General features: G+C 36.7%; 1 protein-coding gene across 9 annotated transcripts in view; it reads left to right on the top strand.

Annotated features, from left to right (window-relative positions):
- HDAC9 (histone deacetylase 9) overlaps positions 1–27,202 on the top strand; it is a 268,924-nt gene that overhangs the window by 45,160 nt on the left and 196,562 nt on the right. For 6 of the 9 annotated variants that reach the window (XM_059844265.1, XM_059844272.1, XM_059844326.1 and 3 more), the window contains exon 1: positions 18,258–18,276. The exons of the other annotated variants lie outside the window; for them this stretch is intronic. In XM_059844265.1, coding sequence (XP_059700248.1) covers positions 18,261–18,276 — 16 coding nt within the window. In that variant the 5' untranslated portion in view covers positions 18,258–18,260. Of the gene's footprint in view, positions 1–18,257; positions 18,277–27,202 lie in introns of those variants that run through there. 9 annotated transcript variants of the gene reach the window in all.

Below are 27,202 nucleotides of genomic sequence, written 5' to 3' on the forward strand. Positions count from 1 at the left end.
ACTGTTCTGACATTTTCAGGGCTTTAGCAGCAGATTTCAGTTATTCTGAATTGTACATTGATAATTATTCCACATTAAAAAAAAAAGGAGAAATTTTTCTGGTCAGGAGTTGGGTATGCCACCCAATGTTACTTGAGACGTAAATCATCCTATTATCCATCACTGTCTTCTTCCTGCCATTCCAGCTGTCCAGAGGTACTTTCTGCAGTCCTGTAGAGAGGCAGGAGGTGCACAAGCTCTCCTCAGTTAGAACCCACGATGTTTTATTTAACCATCCATCTATGTTGCGCAGTGACTGTGCCACAAGAATTGCACAAAGATTTTAACCGTAGGCGGTTGTTCATTTATTAATGTAAACACCATGTGCCTTGGATGTGCGAGCACTAAAAATAAAGTTGCAGAGTTAAAAATAGATCTCTGGGAGTGCTGAGATGCTGCTTAATCAGAACCAGCTGCAAGCTGTCTAGAAAATGTAAGTTATATGGAGCCAGATGGCTTTTGCCCTTTTTGCTTTAGACAGCATGTAATTTGGGTAACTGCAGCTACAATAATGTATTTTCCTAGTCAAACTGTTTGATAAACATACTTGTTTCGAAGAGACACTTCCAATTACAGAGCCAGTAAAATGTTAATTTATTTTAGTATTTCTCCATGTGGGTAAGCCAAAGGAAGGTTACGTAATAACAAACTCAAAGGCATGCAAAATTACTTCTCACAGCTGTATTCAGCAGGAGCTGGATTATGACTATGCATCTTTGTACAGGAAAACTCTTATTCTGGGAACAATCCTACTGAAAGCAAGGGAAAAAGGATATAAATTAAATTAATAGTGCTCAGTGGGAGTTGTGTGAAGTCATTTTGCCAGGAGTAAGACATTGCACCAAGTACAGGAAGTGTGTCAGAACGATATCAGGCAAGTGCACATCAAACAACAGCCCGTATGATTTCAGGAAGGATTTCTTGCACACTTGCTTAACTGATAGTATTAAAACCAAAACCTCTTCTGAGGCTTGGCAGTTTCCACAATTCACCAGCCTGTTGTTAGGGTCCTGTGTTCAGACTACATCTAGGCATCTCAGTGACTAGTCCAGGAAGTGGGAAACTGAAGCTCAAGTCTGCTTTCTTTAATTTGGAAGCACTTGGTGTGTGGGGCTTTGATTGGGAGGCTCAAAGGCAAATATCTCAAACTACAGGATCATCCTAACTCTGTTCTCAAGGTCTACTGGTCTGCCTCTGGGGAAGATTGGTGTGAAATTGCAGAGTCTCAGGTGGGTATAAATTGATGTTCAGTCTCGTACTTCCATAGCTGGACTGGTGATATGATTTTAGGAAAACCTGGGGGAAGCAGGTGGGATACATTTGAGGAATAGCCTCTTTTAGTAATTATTGTAGCAAAAGCCAAGCCCTACAAACCTGAGAAGCAAGTGACCACCTTGCATCCTTTTAAAGCAAGTATGTCAGATGAAGATGGTTGTGCAGAAGATCCAGAAAACAAGCCTTGCTTTAAGTGAAGGCTTTTGATAGATGGGATTCATTAAGGTGCCTGTTTTACAGGCAGATGTTGCAAATTACTTGCAGTTGGCATAAAGTAGTCATGTTGAGTGATTAAATCTCTCCATGTCCTTCTCCCATCAGTGTTTTACATTTTCTGTGAAAACTGGATTTAGTTACAGTCTTGATGTTCCTTTGATAGTCTAGGTTTTTCCCCCTAATCTTAGCACTCTTAGGTGTAATTAAATGAATAATAGAATTTTCTGAATGAAGTGCTTTTTTCTCTGTAATGTTTTCATTCTATTCAATAAAAATTTTTCTTTCTTTGCCTCATCCAATCTCCCAGAATTATTTGGCTTCAATCTCTTCTATGCAAATTGTCATCATCTTAAGCCTCCCGTGAGGAACCACACAAAAATTCCACCCTGTTTCTGAAGGTAGCACTAGCTGCCTGAACTAGCTTAGTAGTGGGTTGGTAACATGTGTTTGTTTTATTTTCCTAAATGCTTATATTTAAATATATTTACAATGCAAATCTGTCTGAAATTGGTAGTGTGGCATTCTCTCCTCGACTTTAATTCTTTTGCACCTGTCATACCCATGAGTCATGAGATTTTTATTTTTCTTAGTTGCAAGAAGTAGTTTAATCAGTTCTTTGTGGCCTGTAATTTTCTATACTAATTGATGCCAAGCAGAGTTCCAGTTTACAAAGTTTTTTGGACACATTTCAGTATGAGATTAACTCCTTTTAAAAGTGCTTTGAAAATGCAATTTTTGACTTAAAAAACCTAAAAATTTGCTCCGGTTTGGTCTGGTTGATTATTGGCTGAAACTACTAGCGATTTAAGAACTTGCAAATCTGTCCTTGCCCAAGCATGATTGCAGGTTCAATTTACAAGTGGTTCTTAAAATAGTAACACTTAGAGTCAGTTTCTAAGATGTTTTAGGCTGAAATCAAATTATAAGAATTTACTAGTTTTTGACAGCAGAAGCGATAAAGCTGTGCAGATGAATTTTTAAGTAGCTGTATACATGACATTCAGTCTTAAATTGATGAGTGCTTGGATTTAGATCATCCCAGCTGTAGGAAAAGCTCTGTGATGATCTGATTATTCCAGGCTTTCTCACTTAAATATTTTGTCAGTGACCTAAAAATGGTTGCTACTCTATTTGCCTTGGAATAATTATGACCCACTCCTAAACAGGAGAGCAAGAGGGAAAGGGGAGATAAGATTGCCAGAGCCCCTTGGCTAAGACTTCCCTGGAATCTGGTAGAAGAGAGAATGCATTGCTCATCTACTATTTTCCTCTCTTTCACACCTACCTATGGAGGAGATTAAGATGGGACACAGAATTAGCTTTCTGTTGGTTGTGCTGGTCAGCAGAATGGGTATAAGCAAAGACCAGTAAAGCTGTACCAGTAAAGATATTTGCAGTACTTAATGGGAGATAGTTACTTTTAAAGGAAGGAAAAGCAGGCAGTCATTCTTTTGACCAAATCTAGAGCTAACAATTGACTTCTGAATTTAGTGATTGTGCTCTAACTTCTAAAATTTCAAGTAATTTCCTTTAAAAATGCCTCATGAAATGTCTAAATAGTTCACTTAAATGGCATCACAAGGAAGAATTTTTCATTCCAATGTTTTTAGCACAGGACACCTTCCACTAGACCTATCCAAACTGGCCTTGCACACTTCCAGGGATGGGGCATCCACACCCCTCTGGGCAACCTGTTCCAGTGCCTCACCACCCTCTCAGTAAATAATTTCTTCCTAATACCTCATCTAAACCTGTCCTCTTTTGTTTTAAGCCGTTAACCCTTGTCCTATCACTGCATGCCCTTTCAGAAGATTGCTGTCAATACTTTAAATATTAGGGTTTTGCTAATCTGGTACATTTTGACTGGAATAGCCTCAGAAGCATTTGCAGGAGCAGCCCAACGTGCACCCAGCTGGGAGATGGAAGCCCTGAAGGATCCTGCTTGGTGCACAAGGGCAGACAGGTTACTAAGAGGTAGTGTTACCCTTCCTTGCCAATCAGAACCTTCTGTGTCTCCTTTACTTCTTGCTGCGCATGGTCTGAGAGTTATTGTAAGCCAGGTAATCTTGGGCTTCCCTGTAAAAGATGGATAATTTTAGAATATCTTACTATCTGCTTAAATTGGTACATTAAATGAAATTAACATATTAATTTGCTGTGTTTGAGATTGCTTTATGCCTACATATAAATAAGGGTTAAACACTGAAAACAACCAATGAGCACGGGTTTCACATACTGCACACCTTCTTTTTAGATTTTAAGAGTAAAAACCTGTGATTTCCTGGAAAATGCTGAATTTCCTATATAAAAATAAACTTTTTTAAACATGGAAATGCTGATTTATTATGGAAGTTTCTAGGCTTAGTTGGAAATCTTGCTCTGTGATTACTTTTAGTATTAGTCTAAAAGGAGATTCTTGTCCTCATTTTAACACTGCTACAAGAAGAGGGAAATTGGTTTACTACAAAAAAAAAATTCCAAGTTTAATAATTTAAACGCAAATATCCCCTTTAAAAATAAAGTTAGGCAGAAAAATAAGTAAAACTGTAATAAAGGCTCACACTTATTATAGAGGGTCTTGCATACATTATGGGGTGTGCTCTTAGACCTGCCAAGGCTTTTCTGCAGGATAACATTTCCAGGTTGTTTGGGTGGCTTTACACAAGGACAGGCAAAAAATTAATACACGCTAACCAGATTTGAAGCAGATTCATTAAATTGCATTGAATCCTTGTTCAGAATGCTTTTAAAATTAGCTTCCTTAATGTAATTTATATTAATTTTTTTGGAGGTGACCTAAGCTGTATGGAGTAAATTTAATCCTGAATGAGTATCCATAATGGGGTCAAACTAGTTTAACCATGCTTTTTAAAATGTAAGTCTGGATTGATTTCAAATATTTTGATAACCCTTTTAATTTCTTCGTTTAAGATGAAATGTCTAGTACTGCTTTTATACAAGGGTCTTTTGGTGGTTGTGTTGTTTGAACTTTTTGGATTGTTTTCAACTTACTGTGTCACTGTAAGCAAAACCATAATTTTTTGATTTAAAGTATATTGGTATCTGTAAGCAAGAGGACCCATTATATCTATTCATAGCTAGTGACCAGGAGACAGATGATATGAGAGTCTCAGGCTAGTTCTTGGAAAAGTGCTGAGCTTTTTATTCCATCTGGTAATATATTCCCTCCCGTGTAATGTATCTGTTGAAGTGTATGGTTATCTGCTTCTTTTCTGGCTTTCCTTACAACCCTTAGAGCGATACATTTCCCTTTTTGTGTTTGAAAGGATGTTGAGCTTATGGCAGAATTTGCTGAGTGATTTCCATATCATTTGTCACAAAAAAAAAAAAAATTATGTAAAGAAAAAATAGATCTGTGAAGCTCAGTAAATGAAACTATTTTAATATTACTTAGAGTGGATGTATGGCTACTAATTACTCTCCAAACTAATTAACATTGAATAAATTTTTAATTAATCAGAGTTTTCCTCAAATATGTATCTTCAAGCAAAAAAAAATTCCCCATACTTCTTTAATATTCTTAATTTTTTAAAAGAAGGAAATACCACAAAAAACAGTGTGGGCTTTGTTTCCTCTGTTACCTCTGAGAATCAAGATATTATGTTTGTGATGGAAAAGTGTCATCCTTTTCTGGCCTTTTCTATATATGCTAAATAATTTAATTTTCAGTAATTTTATTTTGGCATTTTAGTATTTGATTTGTAGCTAACTTCATTAACTGTGATGGTCTGTGTGAACATATTAATTCTTTGTGTACTAAAAGCAGTAGCTTTTAGTTCTAGGTCAGTTTCTGAGTGCTCTTCCACTCTCTGTGTACCTTCATGTATGTAAAGCTTTACATGTCTGAATAAATGATTGTTGCCACTTTTCCTGTCAGACAGAAATAAAATGTCTGATGCATCTGACAGATCTTATATCTTTTTTTACATAAAAGATATCTGTGAGGAAAGAGAAAGGGGCAAAAGGAGAATGCATGAAAGCTCACACAGTTGTAGTACCCACAAAGTCTTCTCAGTCCTGAGTAACACTAAGACATACCTGTGGCCCTCATCTTTCTTAAATCATAAATATTTGACAATTGTAATTTTTTTTTATCCCATGTTATTGTGTATTTGACTTGTTTATGAAGAAGTTGTAATAGTTTGCTTTATTTTCAGATATTTGAAAATTATTGTTGCTACTCCTGGACAGAAAAGCATTGTGAGCCCTGTTGGTGCTTATCTGATGCCTGTATCCTTAGGAATTCTCATTTCCAAGCTGCTACACTAATACTCCTCTACATTCTCCCTCACGTTATAATAATCATATTGAAGTCTCATTGCAATTTTCTGTGCTCAGTATGTGTTCAAAAGATTTATTTGCATTTCTATCCTGAATGAATTAAAATAATTACGTTGGGGAAATGGTTTCACAGGGCTTGAGTTTTCGTATCTTTCAATTCCTGCATACTTATATTTTAATCTGCTGGAAATGCCAAAAATTTAAAGGTAAAAGAAATGCAAATACTTCTTAAACATGCATTTAACATGTCTCCTGGATGCTTGAAGAGCGAAATGACTTATGTACTCATAATCAAACTCAAATGTTTGAATTTTGTCACACCAATGTGCTATTTTTTTTTCTATTGATAGAAGATTTCTTTACCAAAAAATGCAAGATTTGCAGGAGTTAACAATATTGATCAGGGTTATATAACAGTAGGCTGAATATGAATTTACAAGAAATTAGTTTTCTCTAGGTGGAAAACTAAATCTAGTTTGTGATGTAGAAATATACACTTAGAATGAATATATTCATACTTTATCAATAAATGTGTCATTCAAACTCCTAATACTTCTTTGCATGCCAAACTATGTTTCTGGTATCTGCTGAATAGTTTGTGATTGACAAATTCTTGGATTATTTCAATGTGAATGTAGGACTGTGAGAAAGATGCTTTCCTTAATAAGCAATATTAATTTCCTGAAACATTTGCTTTATATTACAAGGTTTTTAAATAATATATGCAAGAAATGTGAAGTACGTTGGGTTTGTGGTTTGGTTTTCTTACAGCATAAGAGATGCAATCACAAAAATGTGTAACATAGGGGTTGAAACAGCACATATCCTAGATATGTGATAGATCAGGCTCTCATCTGAAGAACTGTTCATTTTCATAGCAGGCCAGAATTTATGTAAAGTCAAAGATCCTGAAGTGCTGTCTTATAAGAATCTGAAAGTTTTGCTGTATTTTCAGAATTTTAAAGAACCAGCAGAGCTGGATAACAAAATCACTGAGGATCAGTTCTAGTAAACCACAAGAGTGAGTCCCAGACAGGTGAATTAAATAATGATTAAAATATCTTAATGAGTTTTCTTTGTTGTTGTTTTTTGTTTGTTTGTCTCATTTGTTTGGCTTTGTTTCATAACTCAAGCACATGGAATTAGCCAGCTCTGGAGGTATTTTACAGTCTGCTTTTGGCCAAATTAATGTTTTAGGTGTCAGATGTCAGGATTTTGACTGGCAGCCATAAACATAGCCAGGTCCTTTGCCAGTTGTGGTGGGTAGATGCTTACTGATCCTTACTGGATACCAGGTGCCCACCAAAGCTGCCCTATCCCTCCCCTCCTTGGCTTGTCAGGAGAGGGAAAATAGAGTGAAAGGCTGGTGCACAGAGATAAAGGCACGGAGAGATCACTCAGCAGTGACTGTCACAGTCAGATCAAACTTGGAGAAATGAAATTATTCCCGGTCACATCAGAATAGAATAATGAGAAAGTAAACCCCAAACCTCAGCTGCTCCAGCTTGGCTCCTCTCTCCTGGCTCCACAGGTGCTGCCAGGAGCCTGCTCCAGCATGGGCTTCCTCTGGGTACTTAAGGGTGTCAAGGGAAGCTGGTAGGGAACAGGTTCAAAATAAATGAAGGGTTACCTTTTATTTTAATTTTTTTTTTTTAAATAACCTGAGTCTACAGGGATTGTAAGCAAGTACCTAAGGAGAAATTCCTGAAGGTTTTTTAGCATACCACAATCATATCTGCCTCAAAAAGTTCTTTGGTAAGGGTTTGGACTCTTGAAGGCTATTTGGGGGTGCATTACATATGTCCTATTGTTAATTTTCCGTGGACACCTGCTTGAGAATACTGATAAAGCTAAGATATTGGTCTTACCCTATATTTCATCTAACAACCAGTTGAAGTTGTAGCATGTTTCTGTTGACTTCTCAATTCTTAAACTAAGAGGTTTTGCAGTTAATTTTTAATATTTTTTAAGAAAAAAACTATAATCTGATTTTGTCTCATCTTCACTCAATGGAAAGTGACACAGTATTATCAAGGTATTTGAAGGAAGGCTCTGTTAGATGCACAGCTTCATCTCTTTTGAATAATGAATAATTTCAATGACCGAACATTAGCTCTTTCAAGCTATGGACCAGGATACTTTTGAAAAAAAGGCAGTCAGAAATGTCAGTCTGGAGTTTTTTTTTTGGATTGCTTTATTCTTTCAATAAAATGCACTAAATTCAAACTAAGCTTTGATCCAAGCATGTCTGATGTATACTGAGGTAGCATTGTTCAGTTGTTTTCCATATTTTTATTCTTTTATGAATTTACAGGTGGACCCTTTTCAGTCTACAAGATCATTCATGTACATGTAGGCAAATATCTGCTGCTAAATGGATTTTTGAGTTCTGTTTTCGTTGGTAAATACTTCATCATCATGTGACCAGCAAAGACAACAGCATTAAAGAAGTTTTTCTTAACTACCTATCAATGTCTAGTACTGAAAAGACTTATTCTGCTAGCCAGCACTGCTACAGCACCAAAAACATAGTGTGTTAACCTCATGCTTCTGTGAGAAGAGAACAGGCTAATTTCCCACTGGGAGACAGAGAGGGGCAAGGAATGCTCCAGTTTAGCCATGTCTGTGTAGCTGCATGTGGTTTGATGATAGTGATTAGGTGATAGTGGCCCTGCTGTGCTGGGATGTGTTGCAGCTGACTCCCAGGCAGATAAATTGCTACAAGAGGTTTGTAGGAGAGAGTGGATTTCTGATGACTGAATCAACATGATGACTACACTTTTTTTGCTTTTGTTCTGATGGCTTTAAGTAAGCCAAGTAATTTACTTACCAGCAGCATGTGGAATGCTGTGGAGTGTGGAAAAGGAAAACAGAAGGTCAGTACATTACTGCTGTCCCTCCCTGCCTCCCAGTGAACAGCCTCAACTTCCTTCTGAGAGCTTCTTGCATCCACACTGTGTAACGTGGAGCTCTCCTCAGCAGGGGTCGTGTAACAAAGATGGAAAACTCTGCAAAAGTAGCTTCTGGAATAGCTAACGTTGATAGGACAAGCTAATGACAGGATGTGTTTAAAAGTATAGTTTTATTCTGGCAAATGTGGGACTAACACCTGCACTGGTCAGACCTTCTCATTTTATTCTTCCTGGAGCACTTGAAGACATATTCCTGCTCTCAAGCCTTTTAGTGCTCCCCAGCTGGAGGTTGCTTCCCTTACAACTCATTTATGTCCTGGCAGTTTTACTTAATGGTCACAAACAATTTAGGATCATTTTTCTGTGGATAATAATTGCCATGCCTGAGGATTATAGGGAAAATAGATTAAAAACCATTGACATTAAAAAGTGGTAAGATGTGCTCAAGGAAATGTAAGTTCGCAATGTTTCATAGATTGCTTATTCATCTTGTCTGTCCAGAAACAACACTGTGTGGTGAATCAGCCTCATTTGCACTCCATTTTTAGACTTCCAAAACAATTTTTTCCCTGTAGCTTTAAGCAGTTCTTGAAAGTAGTGTGTTGCTTCTCAAAGTCCCCAGACAAATGGATTTATCAGGACAGAGATTTTATAGCTTCCTGAGGGAGGAGTTACAGAGGAAGGTCAGTGGCCCAAAGTCACCAAGTTTAGCAAGTCCATTTTAGGCTTAAAATATTATAAAATTCGGATTCAATACATTTTGAGGGTTAAAATTATTTTTATTTTTAGAATTTTAATTTTTTTTTAGATTAAAAGCTATTTACATCCCTATATGATGAATTTCTGGTTCTGTGACTTTAGCATGATTGAGTAGAATATGTACAAATAATGTGATTAAACAAATGATGTTTTTTCCATGAATGTATTACTTTATATGATTAAACTCCATGTAATGTGGTGTAAAATAGTTTTCTATGACAGAAGAGAAGGCAATAAATGGTTGGTAAGAAATTTATGCATACTTAGAATGAAATTTATGCATACTTAGCTAGGTTTTAGCCAGACTAAGGTATCCTGCTAAATTCCTGTTTTTTCCTTATCTTTACAAATTTGAATCTATCCTGATGATCAAAATGGAGAGGAGGACTGGCAATTTGTTTTTTTACAGCTCGTAGGAAACAAGCTGCTGCTTCATTTTGAAGAATACTGAAATATTTTATTTCTCTATGAAGTGTGTGGGGTGTCTCTATTTTAAGAAATATATAGCAAACCCCACATAGCTCTGTGATTGCAATCAGTTACTTCTAAAGATAAAATGAGACTTTTTGTTGCTGAATGGTATGTCTTGTACAGTCATATTTGATTGAGGGAGAGAGGTGGCATTGGTGTGCTAATGACAACAGCTGATGCAAAAATGTTCTTGAAGAGGTAGTACTGTAAATGTACATGGCTAAAAAATTAAAAAATTGCAGAACATCTGAATGGCAATTAGTGAAGCAATGGTAATTAATGGAAAACATTTGAAATTTTAAGTTGTAGCTGAGTGTGTCTTATCAAAGCTTAGAAAGCTGCCTGTCACATTTGTGAACAGTGCTGTTAAATCCAGTGAATGTTTAACAATCTCTTTCATCCACTCTTTTATGACACATTTGTGTAATTTGGACCACTACTATTTTCCATTCAGAAATACTTAAAATAACAGAAGAAGTCATCAGAGTTGCTAAGAGGTAGGATATGATACTGTTCCTGTCTGAAAGATTTCTGCCAGAGGGGAAATGTGCAAAAACTTATATTTTTTCCTCTCCTCCATCCCCTCTAGTCAATTGGGGACTGATAAACAACTGGTTTTGTTTCCCTCACCCAAAGCAAGCCCAAGTTCAGTGGAGGAGGTACAGGCTTCATTAGGTAGTCTTTTTCTCTGTCACTAAAGTAACATGGAAACTAGCCAAAAAGGCACTAAGTTTATCTGAAGTAACACTTGCAGCTTTGTGGAAGTATGCAGCTGAGTAATAGTACAAAAATAGCAAGTTATTTTGAGGAAGAGCGTATCTTCTGTAACAATGAGAAATTGGTATACAGATAAAAGAAATTATGTATCTAAATATAAATTTCAGATGAGAAAGATCTATGGCTTAGTGCCATGAAGTTTTCTGGAGATGCAGCCATTAAAAGTTGTTTAATGCTCATTTTTCTAACATAGTTATTTAAAGATGTGCCATCATTGGTAAATTGCTGTACTGCCTTAGAAGTGCATATTTTGTAGTCTGTAGCAGTACAGATAATAGGCACTTTTATATTCCAGTGCACACTCAGATGCAGGGTACCACACAGTGATAATTGCAGGGTTTTTTTTTTTCCTTAAAAGAAAGGTACATTGCAGAGCCATGATGTTTGCTTATTATTTAAAAACACTGTCAGCCAAATGCAGCTGTCTCCTGTTAGAATTAAAAATTAAGACAACACTGAAAGAGGTTTTCAGGTGACTTGAGGAAGCAGTTAGGTGTATATGCTTAGACACTGGAAAACAGTTCCAGTACTATCACTTGTGCTGCATAATTTAAAATTTTTCATGGTTCGTCAAATAATAGGAAAGTTTGTTTAGAAGATAGAAAGTACTGAAAGTGTTTTGGTGATTAAAATTTTTCCTCATAGAAGTTGCTCTATTTCATGGAAGAGATTAGCTTCTTTATAGCAGTATGAAGTGTGCACCATGTCCCTCAAAGTCTTTACCTTTAAATGCTTCTGCATCTGCATTTTTTGTTTAAGCTTCCCCTTAAACAATTAGAGATTAGCATATGTAAAAGTCATAGTGATGAGAAGAATAAGAGATTAGAAGATTAGGCTGCAGTTAGATGTTGAATAACTAGAACCTAAGGCATTACCAAGTAAAATCTACGTCAAGCTCTGCATGATGTAAAGCTGACTGAATAGACTGAGCTGATTGAGCTTTGAAAGCCTCAAAAGTATTACATAAAATAAAATCTTCATTGTTAAAATTCTACTTTTCAGGAGGTACCAGTTAGAAAATATTAGACCTTAGGATAGTCTTGGCAAAACAAAAATCAGTTCTTATTGGGATTTGGGTAAGTATTTTTGTCTTTTCTGAGCCACTTGCACTTCAAAAATCGACATGCTATTTGCTGTCTATAAGAAAGGCATGATCCTGCACAACTTCTGTTTCAGAAGAGGAAAGATGTTGGCAAAGGAGAAACATACAGAATTCAGGAGTCACATAATCACTCAATGTATGTATTTTTACCTTGTTTGTCTTCCTCCCTCTCTCCTAATCATTGAATAACCAGCCTAACCTCAACATACTACAAAGTACCTGTGTTGTTATTCCTGGGGAGGAGTGAGGAGAAAATGTTCCAAAAGGAGAAGGTTCCAAAATTGAGACAAAAAATTATTGAGAAACTAGGAGAAAAGGCTAAGAATGAAATCCTTATGAGATTTTCATCCTCTGGATTTTTTTTTCCCATATGTTTTTTCAGTACTGCTGAAGGTATTGAGACAAAGTAAATGTAGTAGCTTTAGCTCTTGCCTTTACAATTCCCTGAAAAAGAGGGATCACTTTCCTCTGAGCCAGCAGGCATAGCTGCATCTAAAATAGTACCAAAAAAGGGAAGTATAGGAGGTCAGGTAGTATTTCTGCTGCTAAAACTTTAATGCACAAATTTGTATTTGGTGCTTGGAGCTGCTTTCTAGAAATAAAAGTTAAAGAAATCCTAGTGATTTTCATGATCTTTATGTCTGGGATCTGTTTCAGGGGTACTTACTGGTATGTTCTGCAGTTCCTGGCTGGGCTATGTACCCTGGTTTATTTTCTTTGTAACTAAGTATGCAGAGGAATAGCTCATACATGTCCAGATCTCATCCATTTCTTCAGATGGAGCCTGGAAACTTCAATGATAGGTAAATTACAGGGAAGAAGAAGGCAAGAGAATAAAAAAATATCACCAGCCACTACAACTGTGAAATCTGGGTGTTTAGGGAGCAGTCCTGTTGAGGCATTCTGGCCAAAATCAACAGCTGGAATATTGAGTTTGGAGAGAAATTGGAAGACACTTTTCTCTAATGAAGGAGAACAAAGTGTTTTGTATCGTGCTCCCTTTGTAGAGATGTTCCTAGTACTCTATTTTACTTGTTTATTCCTGTGATTTTAAAAAAAGCTCCTCACAAAATGCTCCTCATTTGGAGCTTTGTGCATCCATGCCATATGTTAAAAACATGATAAAGAATAGTTGTAGAGTCACTTCAGCAACACTTATCTTTTATCTTTCTCTGCACCCACACTGAAATAACAGACTTATAGTCTGTGATTTTCTGCACCATTTTTTCCTCCTACAGACATAAACTTTCTGGCTATACCAGGTCAACAGTTTTCAAATTGACCAGAGAGTTTCTATTTCTATTTTATTTTTCTGACTCACATTTTAAGAATATATATTTAGGTTCTTTAAAACACTGGACTGGTATATCTGGAGTACATAAACTAGGAACTGAAGCCTTAATAGTGACTAAAAGTGAGTACAAAAAATCACTATGTGTTTTTTGAAGTACTGCCACAAGCACCAGTTCTATAACACATTTTATGCCATTTTTCATATTTTCAGTGTGTCATTTAGAAGTGAAAGGAAATTCTAAGAGGATTTTGGGAGCCAACTTTACTTCTGAATTTGTTTGAAAAGTGTAGTCTTCAAGGAGAAAGAATACCCAATTTGACTTATATATGCTAATATCTTGGTTTATTTCCATATCTGCTGCATACTCTAAAATGTGAAAGAGGGAAAAAGTTCTTATCCTGTTTGATCTAATTTTGTTTAAAGTATTTTCACTTTGAGCATCCTGTGACAGTCATTTTTAGCAATGGAATCAAAGGTGGACTTATTGATTGATTTTTTTTTTTTCTTCATAATGACATAAAAGGAAGTGTGTAAATCATGTGTCATGAAGTACAATGTGTGTTTAAGCATGGAGAACCCAGAGCTGTTACACAAAATGTTACAAAAGGTGGTGTAATTTCACATGAAAATACTTCTGGGCAAATACAAAACTCACAATTTTCATTGCAAAAATAATTATCATGGCATGTCAGGTAGAACATGTCATCAGTGGTTTGTTCTTGTGCGTAAGGTGCTGATCTCTCTGTGTTTTGATCGATATGTGAGAAAATTTCCCCAAAAAGTATGTTTTGTAAATGAGTATTAAATTTCACTGGAGTGTTTTACTTCAGATGTCAGTCCTTTGTGGCAGCTTCATTTATCTTGCTTTGGTCTTCTTTAAGTCAATCTGTGAACAATGGTCCAGATCACAAAATCAAAGGTAATGGAATATTGGACTGTAAGAGAAAACATTGTCTAGGAAAGACCTAAAATCACTTTGAAAGTTCCAGCATGCTCAGAGTCTTTTCACAAAGCAGGGATCCATGAGGTAAGAACAAATATGTACAGAATGAGTTTCTTTTCTGGCTGTGGAGCATGGGTAACATAAGAACGTAGAGAGATGCTGCTTTGTGACTATCACTCATGGAGGAGGCAGTGCTGAACCTTCTTGGAGTGACTCCATCCAGGAACAGCTTGAGGGGCCTGTACCAGCAGTGATCCAGACATAAGTTACATTTGTCTCCTAGACTCTGAAAATAAGCCATGTTTCTAAAGTAAATTCACTCCTTGTGTAACCCTACACAGGATAAAAAGCATTCTCATTTAATTTAGTGCTTATTTAGTCTCAGAGTCTTTGTGTGTTGAAGAAGCCTCAAGGTGTTCCCAAAAAGGAATGCTGGGATTGATTCTCCTGTGATGTGTATCATTCTCAAGCTTTCCTCTGGTGGAGCTCTTGTCCTCAGGATGCCTGGACTCTGGGAACAGGGAGACTGGAAGGGTTTCAGAAACTTTCAAAAAACCAAAGTCCTCTGGGTAGCTGCAGGGCTACACTGTAGCATGTGCTACTCATGTGGATGTGCAGTCCTGGAATTGTAAAATTAATTTAGGAGTGTTTTCAGTCCATTGAATAGACCAAAATGTTCAGGTCAGTTTATCAAAGATGCCATTTCTGTTTTGTCCATATGAAGACTTTTTTTAGATTCTGCTCTTCCCCCCCTGCCCCCATTATGCAAAGATGTTTTTAAGAAACAGCTTAGGGAAATGAAACAAGCTGTCCATATTTGTAAAAGTTACACTTCCTCATGGAATTTCAGTAATGTATAACAACTGGTCTAAATGGGGATCATAACAGTTTAGATTTTTCTTTTGTTACTATTTTACATACGAAGGAGGACTGTAATGATTTCCCACGAGAGCAAGGATGACATAGTTAACAATCATGCTGGAAGAAAAATAGATACCTAATGTAGAAAAAATGTCTGAGTTTATAATGTTTTTTCTTTTAAAATGAAACATGTAGGGTTTTTTTTCTGCTGCAATGGTGTTCACCTAGTAGAAACATCTGACCAAACAGAGCAACATTTGAACCGTGTAGAAGTAGATTGACTGGAGGGGTAGACACTGTTGACTATTCCAAAATTTGTGATTTGCCTGGATGTCTGGAATGTTTGCTATGTGGTATTAGTTATGCATATTGTGAGCAATGGAAACTGCTTTATGCACTAGCTCTGGTACAGTAATTTTTATTTGCTATCAGTATTTTAAGTTTAGTATTTCTTGATAAGCCACTGTGCAAATAAATGCCAAAGTTTCAGCAGATACTGAAAGGAGTTTTTAATTAATTCTTCTAGAGCTGAAGGTAGTATTTTCTTTATATGAAGCAATCTGGCAATTTATCTCTGTTTTGTTATTTAAGTAACTGTCTCATGCTGTTCTATAATCTGCAGAAAGGCACAAGCAGATTGAGAGGAGACTCACAGTCAGTGTATGCTAATAGAATATCCAACATGGTTTCTCTGATGAGTTCTGAGGACCCTAAATTTGTGGTTTTTCATGAAAAATGTTGAAGGCTTTTCATGGAAGTTTGAATAATAGGTTGTTTATTTAGTAGCTAAAGATAGTTGCAGGCTGAGAGTTGGGGCTGCTCAGCCTGGTGAGGAGAAGGCTCCAGGGAGATTTTAGAGCAGCTTTGCAGTACTTAAAAGAGGATTACAAGGAGGCTGGAGAGGAACTTTTTACAAGAGCATATAGTAATAGGACAAGGGGAAATGGATGTGAGCCGAAGGAGGGCAGATTTAGATTAGGTCCTAAGAAGAAATTCTTTGCTGTGAGGGTGGTGAGACACTGGAACATGTTGCCCACAGAAGCTGAAGACCCCCGTCCTGCAGTGTTCAGGGCAAGGCTGAATGAAGCTCTGAGCAAGCTAATCAAGTGAAAGGTGACCCTGAATAAAAACAGACCCACCTGCCCACACCCAGTTTCCTTGAATATGTGTAGGGGAAAGCTGTCAAAGCTGCTCCACATCCTAAGAGTCCTTTGCAGCAGTGCAATCATTACAAGTGATGAAAAAGGAAAGGAAAAATCTGTCCTTAAGCTAAAGGACAGTTTGAGCATTAAGATGCAGTGGTTACAGATGAGCTGTGACATGGTCTGTGTGAACTAGTCCAATGTATATGTTGAAATTCCATAAATGCTTTGACCATCAGGTAAGGGAAACTATGGAGACAATATCTTGATAGAGAGGTTTGGGAAACATACAGCATAGTGTGATGTATTTATCAATGTGATGTATTTCCTTAATATACCAGGAAATTGCAAAAAAACCCAGGTAGCATCACCTAGTCCACATTTCTACTCCTGCTGAGTAAAGTATTTTTTAATAACTTACATGAGTTACATTTTTAACAGGTTTTGGAGGATCCTGTATTCTCCTGTTTTTTCAGAGTTGTTTTTTCATGTCACTTCAGGAGAAGTGATATGATTCCACAGAGTCTGCTCAGTAACTAAATATTGTAGAAGTTAATAGTACTATTTTCAAGTCTTTTGTGCTGTCAAGCTGCAGCAAATGGGGCTTGGTGATACCCACTTGAATGCCAAGTTACTGGGAGATGCAGCAATAATACTGTTAGAATTGACCTGTGGAAGAAGATGGCAATATTTATGTAACAGACTTTTGTGGGTACATTCAAAGTTCTTACAAAATTTAGCTTCTCTATAGGGTTAGAAGGACAATGCCTGTGGATGGAAGAAAGAAATGTGAGAGAAAGTAAAGTATGGCATGTTCTTGCTGCCATGTGGCCAGGCCAATCTCATGAGAGCAGGAGAGCTTCTGTAGCTTGCTGACTGGGAATGGTGTGTGGATGATGGAGAGGGACACAGAGTGCAGCTCCTTCTGGCCTCAGTCACATGTTGACTTTTTGACGTGAGGTTTTTTTTTGGTAGGGAGAGAAGTGGAACTTTGGTCTAGTTTATGATTTATCTCAAGTACGCAAACCTCTGGGTGTAGGCACTGAATCTCTGATGTGCTTTACAAACACCACAGGAAAACACTGAGTGGCCATAAGACCACAAAGGTAAAGTTACCATGAGCTCTTTCTGTGGCTCAGCTTTAACCAACTCATCTTAATCCATTTGATTTTATTGCACAGAAGCAAAAAGGAAATATCTTGCTAAAAGTGGAAATTGTTGGTGTTTAAAGGAGCTTATAAAAGGAGGACACTGAGATTGTGTTAGTTCTTTCAGAGTTCCTTTAATGTGTTGTGTGAAACATACTGTATTAGGAAAAAAAATCATGACTCAGCAGTTAAATTGAAATTTTAAATAAGTTCCACAGAACCCGGTTTTAACTTGGAGCATGTATGAAAATATGTTAGCAAATATGGCTTTAAGGTAAAAATTAAACATATTAATTTTAAAAACAGTATGTAAGTTTTGCTTTTTTTCTGTCTCTCGTTACCCTTGGTCACTTGAAGTGACTATAAAATACAGGGGGTTTTTTTGGTTGTTTTTTTTTTGTTGTTGTTGTTTTTTTGGGTTTTTTTGTTTTTTTTGTTTTTTTTGTTGTTTTTTGTTAGATAGCATCCTCTATTCAGGTACAGATGCATAAGTACCTGAACAAAATCTCCTGTCCCTTGACTGAAAATCAGCTTGACTGGGGCTGTTAGTAACTTGACTAATGATAATATAGAGACAATTTATTCTTCCCTTCCCACCAATGCAGAATGTTATATTTTCAATCAAAGCAGCAATGAGAAAAACTACTGTTAACTAGATATTTGTGATTTAGTGATTTTTTTTTTAATTTTTCCCTTTAAAAAAACAGAGATTACCACTGCTTGGATATGGTACCTAATATTTATTTTGAATATAGGTATTGAACATCTGGTTTGAAACACGAACAATTCTCCAAAGGTGTTGTCATACTTCCTTTGATTTTGTTTTTGAAAAAATAAACAAAATTAAGAGCTGGGATAGTGAGCTGAATTATGATCCCACAGAGGTAGGTACTGCTGTAAGAAGTGGGAGGGAATAACAGAACCAGCCAGTTGACTAACCACTTCCCTTCATTGTTGCTTTTAATATCAGAACAGCCTTGCTAGCTTTCTAAACCACCATGAGTTACATTAGAGAGACCATGTACACCCTAACTGGTAAGTTCCTTTCATTTTAGATCTAAATTGAAAGTTGAATTGAAAGCAATCCTCAGTGGCTAAAAACTGAGTGAGATGATGTATTGCTTTGTGTTATTATATCATAACCATTAAAAAATTATCTTCTATGTTGTTAAAAGGAAATCTGGACACGTACCTGCCTTAGCAACAAACTTCATGCAGGGTCAGAAGGATATATTCACCTGACAAATTATGAGCTAATTACCAAAATAATAGCAGTTGAAAAAACAATGTAAGTTTGTAAGGTCTGCAAAGGGGGTTGTTTTTTGAATGAGTTGAGAGATGAACATCCATTTCTCTCACAAGTACTGTATCTTGTGCTCTGCTGTCCTTCATAAGCTGAAGCCATTTATGTTGGTTGCTATTGATATTTGGAAGATTTGTCTTTGATGGTTTCTGTTACAGGTTCTGGTAGTAATAATCATTGAACTTTAAAGTCCTAAATAATAGGCTAAATAAACAAGCAATTATGCTTTAGTGTGGTATAGTTCCACTTTTAAATGCACTAAATAGCCTGAAGTGAAGATATCTTACAGTGGAGATGTAAAGTCAAGGCTAAAATAAGCTTGGTTTGTGATTGTTGCGCTCAAAAAACTGTCAACCAGCCATGAAGTCTGTAATAAGTTCAAGCCTGGTGTCTTGGCAGCAGTGCAATGGAAGGTTCTAGCCTGTATTTACTGCTCTGAATGGGAATTAGATTGGGTTCTTAGTAGCCAAAAGTTGTAACAGAGGTTTTACTTGCTACAGCTACTTCTTTTTGTCATACTGATCATGTGTCTGATGTGGCTAAATATACCCCAGGACGAGGGAAGGGCACATCAGTTCAGAATCTGTTTTATTGCAGTCATTCAGTGGGATGAGCTAACTTTTGTTGTCAGTATATTTTCTTACTTAATAGTTTTACTTGAAATGGGTTAGGAGCTTTTCAACAATGATTTTCCTAGCAATAGAAGCCCAAGGCCAAGCAAGCAAGCAAAAAAAACCCCAAAAAACCAGTAATGGGTGTTTTTCCTAGGGAAGGCATAAAAAAAGTTGTCAATGTATCTTGGGTTCTTAATTAATATAGTTTATTTTATTGCAAGCTGTCTATCCACATTAGCACTCTATAGTTTCTACAGCATGCATTATAGAGTGGCTTCTATGTATTCTTTTCATATTTGGATATTTACCTAGGAAAGAAAAAAAAAACATTACGCCAAATGTTTGAGAAGCTTCATGAGGTTAACAAAAAGTAAGGATTTGAAATTATAGTTTTATTTATAATCTCACACTGAAAAACATTACAAGTAATTCCATATGAATCTCACAGAAGAAAACATGCTGGACTGTGGATCATTCAGCTGGGAGTGACCTTGTGGCTGCCAGCCACTTGTGCTCTAAGATATAGCTGTGCTGTGATGAAAAGGCTTCCACATAACTTACCTTTAATGCTGATGCCTTTTAACAGCCATCAAAGAAAAATTCTTTTTCTTCTTACAGAACTTGCTGGATGTGAAGTCTAACAGTAGAAAAAAAATGTTAGAGCAGTAGTAGCTGCAGGAAGTGTTGCTTTTTGAGGCCATCCACATCCCTTATCTGAGCAACATGAGTATAATTAGCAAGTAATTTTGTCTTCCTAGGTGACAAAACAAGCTTGTTTTGTGGACATCTTAATGCTTGATATTGTCCTCTGCTTCTCTTTACCAAATTTTGTTATTATTGTTATTCTTTTACCTGGTTCTCCAGCTACAGGAGATCCCCTTGGAGTTTTTCAAATGTTTCCCTCATTCAAGTCATTAACAAATTTCACCTCTTGCTTCAGCCTTCACGGCATTGCAGTGCCTGCTGCTGGATCCTCAGCAAATTTACACAGTTCTTAAAAACCTTGGTGGACCTGTAACAAGATACATTTTAGCGAGGCATTTGGTCAGTGCTACATTCATTTCCAGCTGAACAGGAATCATGAAAATACCTGATCATCCCAGCTGTCATTAAAGGAAGCAAGACAATCAGACAAAACCAGTCTTGTCCCTTCCCACTCCACCTGGACCCTTGAGCAGCACAACTGCAGCAGCCTGATCTCAGAGAGGGCAGGGGGGATCTCCCCCGTGCTCTCCCTGATGGCTGGCAAAGGCAGCTCCACAGTGGGAGCACTACTGACATTCCCCTTCCCCTCCCAGCTGCCATTTTTGGGAATCTAATATGTTTCACACCCTGTCAGACCTGGCAGAAATCACTCCATGAATTCAGAAGGTATTGTGATGAGGGCCTAACGGATAAGTTTCATTTCCTTAGGAAACCAGGCTAAAAATATCTTCTTAGCTCTTCTGTGTGCAGAGGAAAATTTTTTGAATGTTAGTACCCAGTTTGTTGCAAAATGGGAGGTAAGAAGTGATTAGAAAAATTACATTTTAGTCAATCAGTGTGAGGAATCTGTTGCTGAATTTTTAAGGTATTGGGTTATAACTTCTTTTTCCTTTTCTCTCTAGCTCTGAAATGTGCTTAGAGCTATTCCTGAGATCATCTATTTTTGGTCTTAGAAGGAGCCATCATGTAATTATATGTGTTACCAGAGCCTAACCTCAGGGATCCTAATTCTGTCCCGTGTTTCAAATCAATGTTCCCAATCCAGTATTTAATCTCAAAGCAGTTGTTCCTTTATTCATTCTGAAATCTGTGGTGTTAAGAGTCCTAACAAGTGTAGACTTGTTGTTCATGTTATTAACTGTTCAACTGACTATGAGTGAAAATAATGAGCTTCACTGGATCCTGAATACTGGGGTAGAGGAATCCTTTCAAGTCAAGAACTCCCCTTTTTTGAGATCTGTTTTCAACTATGGCTTTCTCTTAGGCAGTTTTCCTCCTTTAGTTCAATTTTTTTTTCTCTTACAGTTTGTTGTAAGTCAAAGGGTGTGCCAGCAAATCTAAAATAATTCCAGAGAAACTTTCCCTGTGTCATTTCTGTGCTATGTGGTGTTAATGTTATGGAAAAGGTTGCTGCACACCCCCACCCCTTCCCAGATACATTTTTCTAGTTAAAAGAGTACTGTTTCTGCATCCACAACATAGGCAAAAAGAATAATGTTGCAAAAAGGCAGGTCAGGCCTTAAAATCAAGCTTCTGACTAGAAAACACCTAGTGCTCAATGAAGTTTTCAGCTACATTAAATGCAGTGCAAGTCACCATACTTAGTATATGGTGAAGTATATATATGCTGGATATTGTAAATAATGCTTTTAAGATCTGATCCCATAATATTCTATAGGAAAGCGAAGGTCAGAAGGAGGAATGGTTGAGGGAGTCTTTGGTATTGCACTATCTATGTAGTTGTTTCTGGAGGCATGTGGAAGAAATGAAGCCGTCTCAGATTTCACAGTTTATAGGAGAAGAGACTTAGCAGCTCCACTGGAATGTGTCCATGGCAGTTGCACATTCCTTCATTTCGTCTGTCTGTAGCCTCCATGCCCATCATAGGCACTTGCAAGGTCCAGCCTGCATTTGTCATCTTCTCTACTTGCTGTGGAGAGCAAAGGACACGTGGGCAACGATTAGAATTTGAAATGATTTCCATGGTACACTCCTGCCTTCGGTGTCTGGGTGCTTATAGGAAATGAAACTTCAGTTGAGTTTAGAGGAATGGTGGGGTTTGATGGTTCCCAGATCTTCTTTTTTAATCCGAAACAACTATTATGGTTATGAGGCCCAAAATAGAGAGATTTGAAGGGCTTGTAGCTTTTAGGAAATAGTAGCATTTTAAAGCTTCTCTGAACCTTCTAAATTGTGTCCTCTCTATCTCAGATGATGGCAGCATCATTCTGACAGTGTAAGTTTCAAGAGTTAATGGAGAATTTTGAATAATACAATTCACTGAATAGTATGATTAATTTTTTAAAAATCCGATTGTCTACCCAGTGTTGGTGGAAGATGAAATGGAATAAAATTAGTTTGAAGAGTATACAGGAATTCTGTAGGAACAGAGCTGAAATTGTCAAGTAACCACTTGAGAATGTTTTAATAGAGACTGGAAAACATTTGCCCTATTTGAGTTTCTGTTTAAAGTACCACCTATTGTGTCATAAATATTAGTAAGTAATTTTATTTTTAATGCTCATTTTTTCATCAAATATTCTTGCATGAAGCATGATTATTGCACATCAGTATTTGAAAGCAGAGGAGGCAGGAGAGTGTACAACTCTGTGAGAAAGCTTAAAAAGCCCTATATTTGCAGCTGATTTGATGTACTGTTGCAGTGAAATAGCAGATGCTGCCAATTATCATCACTTTGATGGCTCTTTAGTGTTGTTACATTTTTCAAATTATTCTCAGCTTGCTAATTTCATACTCTTACCAAGGCTGTTACTAGAGCTCTCTTATTTCATTATTTATAATTACTTTTGGCTTTGTAAATGAAAACAATCCTGCTGCTAATTCTGTAATTTATAATCCAAGTAATTGTAGATTTTCATTAATTTCTTATTATTTGCTAAATCTTTGTTGTGTAAAAGTCTGTTATTGCTGCCATTTATTTAAGAAATGGTCTTGGGAGATTTCCTTCTTTCACCTAGGATCTATTTGCAAATTATATGCATTTTTTTAAAAATAAGACACAAAATTACAGGAATTAATACATTGTTTCCATACAGAAGAAAATACTGAATAAAATTTGGGAGTAAACAGTACAATTCATGGGAAAAATGTGAACAGCATTATTCATTTCATGGTTGGTATTATTATTCTAGATTCTTTCTTATCTGTCTTTATAGGGAGAGGGGTGAAGAAAAGAGGTCCTCAAGCAAACTATCTTAGGCAGATGAACAGAGTATTTAGGAATAAACAAAACACTGAATTTTAAAAGTGTGAGGTCATAAAAATGTTTGGGAGATCACAATCATTTTTTACTCTTTTACAGATTTCTGTTTGCAGATATTCTAGCAAGATTGTTAGCTGAGTCTAACATGATGATTTGAAAGGATGAACTTTTATATCAAAATGTATAGCAAAGTGGGAGTAAAGTTTTGAAGTTATGCCAGGAGAATCTTTGAATGACAGATGAAGATTTTTTTTCTTATGAATTTTTTTCCCTGTTGTAGTGTTTTCCCAGACTGTGAAGAAGATTTTAGACTGTGTGAACCAGATTTATCCTTTCATGTACTCACTCACTCAGAAATGCTGCATTTAGAAATGTTACAGACAGTTGAATGCTGTTTAATAATAAATTGGCAAAAGTTCTAAAGAATATAATCTTTTCTCAGACATGTATTTTTCTGAAAAGGCCATGCAGTAGCTCCTTAATGAATATTTATGGTTTATAACCAAAACCTTCTCTCTCTAATGTCACGCATGTCTACTAAGAATACTTAGTGTGAAGATTGAATTAGGAGAGCTGCTTTATTTTCCATGAAGGTATGGCAAAGCTTTGAGTATGTCTGCTGAAGACTGTTCTCCCTTAAGTTAGTTATTTGCTAATTAACTTAGGTTATTTTTCTTGCTTGAATACATACTTGTTGACCAGAACAAATGGAAGACTACATACTATTTTACAAAACCACGTTTGGTGCCTTGAATTACCTCAAAATAAATTAACTTGAGGGGGAAATAAGGAACCATTCCAGACTTTGAATTGGGCTTAAAAATAACATTTTATATTTATGCTGTGTGGCTCATACACGTAGCCTATAGTCAGGTATAGACTGCAGGTTATGCATGTGAAGAATATCTGAAAAAAATATGTGCCTTCACTTGAACGGTGATGTTGAGTTTTTTGTGTAGGTAGGATGCTCTTCTTTTCAAAGAACCATCTCCCTTCAAGTACTCTTCTCTGCAATAACCTGTTTCTTCTTCAAGATAGCATTCTAGACTCTGTCTTTAGTTTTATGTGACTTTATGAGGATCTTGCTTATCTGTTCTCTGATTTGTTGGTAATTACATTAACAGAGACACAGCATATATGCATGAAAATGTGGTATTCTTCTGCATTTTCCAGAAGACACATCTTATTTGACATGCCATTTTCCTGTCCAGAATTTTTCTTTATTCTTGGAAACAAAAAAATACCCCAAAACCCTGAAACCCTTCTGAAATAATAGAGCTATCTTTCCAAATTATAGACCAAGAAAATCCCTTCAAACCCATGCACAGACTAAAAAATATCTTTCATTTATGTGAAGCTCTTGCTGAAGCACAGTTTGCAGCAGTTTGGCTATAGCACATTGCTAAATTGCCTTTTTTTTTTGGTGGTAAATGTGCAAACTCCTCTTGGGCCTTTCTAAATCTCACCTGGTTTGGGTGATACTTTGGCCCTATTTTTAATACCAAAATATAGTCCTGCACTCCCCAGGAAGTTAACCACCCCTCCTGTTTTAACAAGTCGTCCTTTTACATATTTTGTCTCTTTTCCAATTTGATTCTACTGCTTAGATTCATCATTCCCCATTCAGCAAGATTTATAATCCTAATTCTGATTTTATAGCTCTAACATCAGTAAATCAATATGTCCTTTTTGGACAGATGCTAGTTTACTGTTTCCATGTTGCAAACAGCTGGTAGATGATTCTTGCTGCATCCTGAGATTACAGAAAGCTGTGTTGGTACTATGCCCAAGCTAATTGAGCTTATTTCTTAGCAGCAAGGGTTCCATGGTGTCCTAATTGCAGTTAAACCCCTATCTGTTAGCCAGGAGGCACATAGAGATTCATTGCATATGTCTTCAGAGAGGTTAATGGTGTTCCCATTTAAATCCATGGCAACTCCTCTCTTCTGTACCCATCCACATATGTTCTTTGATTCTGAATTTTGAAAGAAGGCATGAAGGTAGTAATGGATAATCATCAGTTAGGCTTTAGAACAACGGCCAGGAAGCACACTCGACCAAGGAGATTCTTAATTTGGGAATTTGCAAAGTTATGTACAGGACATACAGAACAGAGTGTAACTGGTGTTTGCTGAAACCTGAGTCAGAATTGTCTGTGCTGCAGTTTGGCAGCAAAGCTATTTCTCCTTTTTTTTTGCTAATTCCTTCCCTGTCCTTCCCCATGATGCCTCATTCTCCATCAAATCTATTCAAAGGTGTAATATACCTGTTGTCAATAAAACCAGAAAAAACAAGCAAACCTTGTTTTGCCTTATTAATGTTCTTCTAAACAACGAACAAAATCTGAAGTCTAAATATGCCTGACCATTTGGAACTGGGGATGTTTTGATTTCTGGAAAAAAGAATTAAACAAGTCAATCTTTATGAAATTAAGCAACTACATATGCAAATAAAGGCATTTTTATAATTGAAATACATTTGGTTATTACAGACTAAATCAAAATGACAGTAAAAGAACAGCCTCAGGTATATGACTGTGCATTTTAAAGTGCTACATTTAATGTTTATGCAGCAGGTTTTTATATTTCAGAAAGTGATTAGCACCTTGGCTGAACTGATTTTGGGAGATTTTTTTTTTTTAACAGTGCATAAGATTTCAAGATTTTCTTTCAACATTTGACCTACTTAGGAAAAAAGTTCTGATTAGCACCATGTAATATACTCCCTCAGTTTTGGAAGTGCCTTTGGGTAATGTATTGTAGAGAAAAGTAATCTCATCTAGTAAATGGACCCTATCACATTTTAAGATATAGATTTTTTTTTCTCCCATCTATTGCCTATGCCTAATTTAGTCCTCAGATGCAGCTCTGTTTAATGAATCCACGTTCAACTGTCGTGCTTTACTGATAGCTTAATTCTGTTTGCATACAAATTCTTTTCTTCCGTGGCTGATTAAAAGAATCCCTCTCTTTGAAGTCAGGTGGCACAGAAAGAGCCTAAAAAGTTTATTACAAAATTAGTCTTTTGGATTTTCTTTATTTTCTTTATTTTCTGCCTTCTATAAAGCACTTTATAGTTAGCAGGGCCTAAACAACTGTGTCCCTAAAAGGCAAAAGTAACCATGACTGTGGGTTATGGTCCTAGTTAGGAAAATCCTGTGGGCAAACAGGACACAAATTGGCTGTAGCCTTCCATCTAGACTAAAGCTGGGAGCATGATAGTTTGGAAAAGACTCCACACTTCCCATTCCTTCTTTTACCTATTTCCCATAATGTGGAGCCTTTGTTAATGAGATGGTGTGCATTCATCTGGGAACTGGGGGAGTTTCTAAACGTTTCTCATTCCAAGTATAGCTACTTCCCTGGAAATAAATTTCAGCATCAGACATGGGCAGTTATTACATTTCTTTCCTTGAATTCCAGGGCTGACAAGAGGAATAACTAATGATCCAAAAAAAAAAAAAAATCTGAAAAAAAGGTATCTATTTTGCTGCTTCAAATGGGCATTGGTGGATGAGAATCTGACTATTGCCACCAGAATTTTCCTGAGATGAGACTGGATAAATCCCCGTTAATGAGTAGATCATGTAAAGAGTCATAAAGTTTTATGTAATAAATACTTGATGGTTCCTTTTGTAATTAAAGGTAACTTTTGTGGCTTTTGAGGCTTATGAAGCTACAAAAGTGCAAACTAATTTTTAATGGTGTGGGATTCTGCTCAACCCCTTTCAGAATTCAGGTGCCGGATGTACTCATAACAATGTGGTGTAGGTGTAGTAAAGGGTGAACGTGCTTGATACCAAGGCCAGAGTGAAGGCTTGGCATAATTGAATAAGTCAAAGTCAATGATGTAAAATAAAATGCTGCCCCTTCAGTCCTTGGTCTGTTCAGAGCAATGGTTCCCAGTTTGCCCTGAGTCATGAGTACCAGTTTTGAATGAATAACGTGTTTTGGGCAGCCCTGTGCATTGCTGTCTGTGTTAATTGGTGGGGAACCCTGGGCACCTGCAGGTCTTGAGTTTGTGTCCTGCCAGCTGAAGTCTCTTTTCTCTGCAGCATCAGTTTAATTATATTTTCTTGCCTATTCAGTGTGGTGCCTGCAAACATTTTTTTTCCAT

Source organism: Haemorhous mexicanus, chromosome 1 (genome assembly GCF_027477595.1).
Source record: "Haemorhous mexicanus isolate bHaeMex1 chromosome 1, bHaeMex1.pri, whole genome shotgun sequence".
Classification (NCBI taxonomy): Eukaryota; Metazoa; Chordata; class Aves; order Passeriformes; family Fringillidae; genus Haemorhous; species Haemorhous mexicanus.